This window comes from Phaethon aethereus (genome assembly GCF_964289735.1).
Source record: "Phaethon aethereus genome assembly, chromosome: 6".
In the NCBI taxonomy this organism is placed as follows: domain Eukaryota; kingdom Metazoa; phylum Chordata; class Aves; order Phaethontiformes; family Phaethontidae; genus Phaethon; species Phaethon aethereus.
In genome coordinates, this window is record NC_138580.1 from 24,442,649 (window position 1) to 24,449,629 (window position 6,981).

General features: G+C 43.9%; 1 protein-coding gene across 2 annotated transcripts in view; it reads right to left on the minus strand.

The window, feature by feature from the left end:
- The window catches only part of OLA1 (Obg like ATPase 1), a gene marked incomplete at its 3' end in the record, with an annotated part of 100,771 nt that extends 98,112 nt beyond the window's left edge, over nucleotides 1–2,659 (minus strand). For both annotated transcript variants that reach the window (XM_082001776.1, XM_082001775.1), the window contains exons 1-2: nucleotides 2,314–2,659; nucleotides 342–485 (exon numbers count right to left, since the gene is read on the minus strand). In XM_082001776.1, the coding sequence (XP_081857902.1) occupies nucleotides 342–485; nucleotides 2,314–2,414 (245 nt within the window). In that variant the 5' untranslated portion in view covers nucleotides 2,415–2,659. The remainder of the gene's footprint in view (nucleotides 1–341; nucleotides 486–2,313) is intronic.
- Nucleotides 2,660–6,981: the final 4,322 nt, after the last annotated feature.

Here is a 6,981-nt window from a genome sequence, read left to right on the forward strand (position 1 = left end):
CACATTAGATATGTCCACTATGTTCATTTTCCAAATCTCTTCAGAAGATCCTCCAAGTCACCTGGGAGCCACTACCTTCATAGACAGGAAGGCTGAGCACCAAATGGTGCTGAGCAATGACTGGCAGCTCATAGACTTCTCATTCTCATACCACAAAGGTTGTATTGGGGGGGAAAAAAAGAAAAGGTATAATCCATATACATACATCATTTCACATTCTAAAACAGATGTCAGTAAAAACTTAAAGACATTATAGTTGCATTAAACTTCTATGAAAACTTTGGGTTCAGGAATACTATTTCACCTGCTTAATGAAGAAAAATACTAAGAATCTGTGTTACCTTGGAGGTTTGTGGTACTGGCATAGGAAGTCAAATCTTTCATCTGGCACAGGAACTCGACTCTCATTTGGATCAATAGTACAGAACGGAAAATTTTCTGCTGCCGCTTGACTCTTTGTTAACACATTGAAAAATGTGGATTTCCTATAAATGAAATACACACATTCTTGAAGAAGCTCAAATAAAAAGCATTTAAAAGGGCTGGATAGAAACACATCTTATTCCAACTCAAAAGCAATACTGAACTTTCCCTTTACTTCAAGAACAGTGACCTTGGCCCTGATTCTAGTACAAGGCCTTCTCAAATACTCTTACAGAGTGTGTCGTTGAAACCTAAGGATGCGTACCTCTCTTCCCTGCTCTTGAAAATTCCCCTAAGTGACTATATTGCACATGTCAGTTAGCAAGAAATTTTAAGTCAAAAGCAAAGAACAGCTCTACTAGCCACTACATATTTTCCTGAAGCACAAACTGAGAAACAGATAAGGATGCTTGAAACGTAGTCTGAACAAACTAGTTTTGCCAAGACTCACCAGCTCTGTACCGTATTGTTTCTTCAGATTTATTTACATACTAACACACTTTCAGTATCCAACCAATAAAAGTCAACAATCAAAAGAGAAAAAAAGGGGCAAAGAAAGCAAACCACATCAGCTAATCAATTACAAGTAATCTTCTGTGCATATGAAGACACAGTTCTACATTACCAAACATTTTTCATCCTTGTTAAATATCCCTGGAAAAAAAAAATGCAAGCGGTATCAGGGAAAACAGAACATTTGCACTTAAACCAAGTAGCAAATTATTTTGTTAGCTAGCATTTATTAAACCAAAAGAGAGCAATTCTTGAGTTATTCCTAAGAGAAAGTTCTTGATCAACTCCTGAATCTTCCACCATAAATATTCTCTGTGTGTTTGTTTTTTTTTTTTAATTTCACATAACTTCTCAGCCACTGAAAAAAAAAATAATCTGAAAGCTGCCCTTCATACAACCAACATGCTCAAAAGTCAGTCACAATGTTCTTTGAAAGTTGCATCGTAACACAACTGTGTAACACATCAATGGGGAAAAACAGCATCTGCAGTGTTACTGCTAATTATTTCCTTTCTGGTGTGCAACTTACCAATGCCCTGAAAAAATAAAATAAGCCATAATGAAAAGACAAGAAAGCAGTACTTATGTCTCTGAGACATGCTCAAAGACTTCCTCTATTTTTTTTTAAATTTGAGAATGCTGAGAACTTCTTTTAGCAAATATGACATACAAATGAATACCAATAGTTTCACACAGTTATTCTCCAGCTAATTCATCATCCCTTAGAAGTGCTTTAAGTATAGCTCCCTTAAGGAGCTATAGGAACTACAGATGAGAAGCATGACAGAGAACAACGATTCATCTTCTGTCATCTCTCCCAAACTGTAACTTACACAACTTTTTTCATTACAAACTCTGAAGAAGTTTCAAAAATGCAAGTCCTCTTCACTGCTAATGACACTCACGGTATCGTTAGCCCTTCCTGTGCACATCATCCTCTCAAAAAAAAAAAAAATTTTGTATGCATGTGCACTTACATACTTGCATAAAAACATGCATTACATACACATACACAACGATGGAAGTAAGGAAATGCAAAAGACATAGTATTTTATAAAACTTAGCAATTACTAAGACTTTTTTTAATTCTTCACTATTACCTTACCCAGACTTGTACATACCAGCCTCACGCTACCCAAGTGTTTTACAGCGCTCCACCTATCTAAAGGTGTAAGTCTATCGCTGAGCAAAAAGACTTAGACTGTAATCCCTCAGCTTCTATACGCATCTATAGGCGCCCGTCTTCACCCAAAAACTGTCAGATCACTCTGCCTGGAGCAGAGGCAAACTCGGGGAGAGCGAGGAGCCCCGGCCTGCCGGGCGGTCCCGGCCTGCTCCTCCGCCGGCCCCCAGCCCCGCGCTCCCCTGATCACCTACCCGACGTTTGGCAGCCCGACGATCCCGATCTTCAGGGACGTCCCAAATCTTCCGATGATCGGGTGAGATTTAACCCCGTCACCTCCCTTTTTCGGGGGCATCTGAAAGCACAAAGCAGGGCACGCTGAAGGCCCCGCGACAGTCCTGGGTCCCGCCGCCCACCTTCCATCCCGTCCCCACCCGGCGAGGGACTCCCCCGGCGGACTGCGGCGCCCGAACCCGGGCCGGGGCTTCGGCTTCCCCCTCCAAAAGAGCCGAGGAGAAACACCCGCCCCGGCCCCGCGCTGCCAGCCGGAGGCGCGGCGCCTCCCAGGCCCCGGCAGCCTTTCAGCCTGGCCCCGGCGGCTTCCCCACCGCGTTCTCCCCCCAGAACAGCCGGCGGAGCGGCATGAGGCTCGAGCGGAGGTGGGGGAAAGAAATCAGGGGCGGGGGACAGGAGGGGAAGGAGCTCAACTCACCTCAGCTGGCGGAGCCGGTCTGCGCGGCCCCCGCCTGAGAGGAAGAGGCGCGAGCAGCCCCTCGCACGCGGACACGCCGGCCGGAAAAGGCGGGGCCGAGGCCTCCCATTGGTCGGGAGCGTCGCGAGGGGAAAGGTCACCCACGGGAGGGCGGCGCTGGCTCCGCGCCGCCGCGTCGCGCCAGCGCCGCCCTCCCTCCCTCACCCAAACCCATTCCCACCCCTCCGGGGTCATAACGCGAGGTCTGGCGCTGGCGGCAGCTGAGATCGTCATCCCCCAAAAAATAAACGTTTTGCGGAGGCATTGCAGCCCGGTGCCGTGGGTTTTACTTGCTAAGGTACAACCCGCGCAGGACGACGGCCCGTTTGGTGTAAAGCAACCTGCAGGAGCGCATTTTAAAAAGAGCACGTGCAGAGGAGAGACGGCTCTGTGCCACAAGATACGCACAAATCCTATAACTTAGCATGGTTTAAATGTTTAACGCTTCCTTCATCAATTATAAATTACATTTTACTTAAAAAACAAAAGCCTTGATACAAACGTCCAAAAGAGGAGTGGTAGGGGCTGATGCTGATGTTTGTCTGCTGCGACTGCAGCGACCCAACGCCTCAGCTGTGCCGGTTCCTCCCTGGGCTCCCAGTTCGGTGCCGTGCAGCGCCGGGGCTCAGGGCAAGGCCGGTGTGGGCGGCTGTTGGGGGTTCCCAATGCCTGTGGCCGGTGGGAACGCTGGCGGCCACGGCGGCGAGTCCTGAGCAGAACACCGGCCACCCAGAGCTTCATTTCTGGAAGAAGCAGTTGTGTGTCCCCCCTTCCATCCCCCCTCCCAAAAATCCGCCATGCCTCTGGGAAGAAGTGCCAAGTGAAAGGTGATGGGGTGAAAAAAACCCACCAAACTGGGGCTGCCTGAGGTGCAAAACCAGCCTGAGGAATCCATGCAGAAAAGCAGCATCCTCCCAGGGTTCCTCACCCTCTCCCACCCTACAAGTAGGACGAGGTCTTTGCTGGCTGGGTTATCTGCAGACTACGGGTAACAAAGCTCGCTCAGGTTCGCTCTTCCAGCCATTGTGCGTCACCCTTTCCCCGCAGGACGGCTCCCGCGCAGTGCCCCAGCAGCCAGAAGAGTTCTGCAGCCCTGAGCGCATGGCACAATGAGCCGTCGGGGGTGGGGGGGTTCCATAGCAGCTCGTAGGAGTTACCTGGTTACCTGCTGTCGGGACTCCCAGCCACTTTACGAAAGTGAGTATTTGCATCCTTTCTGTGCAGAAAACTGTGTGAGGTGTAAGGAAAAGTCGTTTAATTTCCCAGGCCCAGTGACTCAGGGTGGGAGGCGAGAGCAGAAGCCCAGGGACGGTTGCTGCAGATGAGGAGGATTCCAATCTCCACCTCCAGAAGAGGAGCACTAAACCCTGCTGTGGTCTGTCTGTCCAGTGGAAGCTGCTAAAATGGGTAGGAGGAAGTAAAAGGGGTCTGCAGGAGTTTACAGTTGTGCTAGAAAAATTATCTCCCTCCAGGGGTTCCATTTAACCTGTAAATAGGAATTTAGCATAATGAGTGATCATTATTATAATAACAACCTGCATTTTTGCTGCTTCAGCAATGGCTCTACAGAATCAGTTTTGCTGTCCCTAAGAAGAAGAATGCAGGAATGCAAAGCCTCTTCATTCAGTCTTCAGATGCAAGGCTGGATTTGACCCTCGGGTCAGTTCTGGGAAGAAGTGACCGGTTTCAGAAGTCAGTATTTCTAGGAGATATTAGGTAACACAGCATGTAAATTTAGGGCTGCACTAACAGTTCTCACAATAAAGATTTTTTCCTTTTGCTGTTTCGAACAAACAAGTATATAATTTTAATCTGTAAACAGAAAGAAGATAGTTAACCAGCTGTAAGACGCATTCAGATCACCAATTCTCCTGCATAGCATTATTTTGATTATCTAGTTTGAACAGAAAAAAAGATTTTTAAGTTGGTATGAGTCAATAATGATTACACTTTGTCTGCATTCTGTGTCTAGATCAATTTTTTCTTCTGTCATAAATCTGTGCTAACGTTATCTTCAGAAACTACCAAGAATGTAAATACTTACCTTAGTTGTATTTGCAGTTTCCTTTTATGAGTCTTTTAAAACATTTTAACTGAAAAAGGATTCCTTCTTCATCTAGCTTCATCTAAGTTCTGTTAAAAGAATTTGCCAAAAATAAATAAGTACGTCTGCAGCAAGAAAACAGCAATTCTCTCAACCTAAATCAGCCCTGACAAAATACGCGGTGCTGCTATTTAGGATGCCCTTCTCCTTAGGCTTTTTTAGTGGACGTGATCTCCAAAAGCTTTCTGAGATGATTATGGCTTGCAAGGAAGCTGTGAACAAGAAGCTGGACCCTTGTGGAAATAATAAGATAAATGAAAGGGAAACACCAAGGCACAAAGAGCAACGCTGTTCACTGCAAGTAGAGATGTGGGCTCAAATCGCCTGGTCTTCCGTTTCCCGACCCAACAATCCTGCACCAGAGCGGGAGGCGCTGGGAAGGTGAAATACCCCGTGCCCAGGGGAGTGCACTGAGCATCTGTACGCTTTCTGGATTCAACGGAGCGCTGGTGGTTGGGCAGACTGCTAGATTTTTGTCCGTGCTTATCTAGATTTACAGCGGTGGCGTGCGCTCAAGGGAAGCCCATTGTAAACACATTGGGATTTATTTATAACAATCCAAGTGGCAATTTAATAAATAACAAAGTAATAATCCTCTTGAGAGGATAGATCTGGGAATAAAATAGAGATTTAAAGAAGAAAAGATGAAAGATTTAGAATCCATGAAAAATTAATTGTGGGATATTACAGAAGTCAGACCAGGACTCTTAAAAAAAATGTAAAGACATTTTCTTCAACTCAGACTCTGCTTCTTTGAACCACTAAAGGCAGACACCATCAAGTGTTTGCCTGCTAAGAAAACTGAAGGAGAGAAGGCAGTAAAAACTGTTTCTTATAGCACATCCTATTTTAAATCCATAAGATAAAATCCTTAAAACTTGAAAAACAGCAGAATGAAGGAGTCAAGGTGAGAGTATCATCAGATTATATATCATCTGTCAGAACAAAAGGAATATAATCTTGCACATTAAAAAAAAAATTGTCTAAGAATGGACACTTTTACTAAGCCTAATTTGGAATTACACATAAAAAATGGCTGTTACAACTTTTTTTTTTTTTCCCAGTGACATAAGATCTTCGCAACAATATAGTCAAGGAAAAGAATGCCATATCTGTTCAGAGCTTTTCTACTAGCATGGTGATAGTCAATAATAGTCAGTTCTTGCTGGTAACATGCTTATATGGTCTTTCTACTGTCTTAAGATCTAACACTATACATTTAAGAGAAAAAAAAAAGAGCTAAAAAACCCCAGCTAATTCAGATTAAAATATAGTTATTTAGCTGTTGAATGAAGCTAATGGATTACTACAATAAACATTCAGAAATAGTGAAATTAACCAAAAATATTTACAAATAACTGCAGAGCAGCCCCTGCATCCTTCACATCCCTAAATAACAAATTCCAGTAACCAAAATTAGTTTCCTTTTCAGGAATGGAATAAACACATTTTAGCTTTCCACCCTTCCAAAGTTCAAGAGAGCCGACTCTTACCCATAGACACTTGTCCTGAAAGTGGGGTTATGCAAGACTATTTCACTGCAGCAGTAAGGGATGGATTTGCCTAGCTCTAGTAATAAGACCACAAATTTTCTGAAAGGCTACATTTCGGGACCTTTTCCGTTTTATTAATTTATTAAATTATTAAAGTTTCCTCACCATCCTAACATTTTGTCAGGCAATTTTATTGTCCATCTTTTTAGTGCAGGCATGATAGCTCTCAGAAGATAAACTTTTTGGCTGTCGTCTTAAAATAAAAATATTTAACTCTGCTGAATATATGTCTGTGACCAGAAAGTTGGTATTTATCTAGCAGCCGGTTAAGTTTAACTTTTTGGTTTTTTTCTCACCACTTCATAAGCACAATACAGGCATAAGCAGTTTGCTACATGAAGTAAAGGAGTGTGTGTGTATATATATAGATATATAAGATAATAGAGCCTACAATAGGTATAATTCTGATTTTAGCTATCTGGGAAAACAGATGAAATTGTTAAGACCCCAACTGCTTTTGTTGCTGTACTTCAGTGCGTCTACATATGGTACAAAAGTCAGTGCTGTGTGTGCA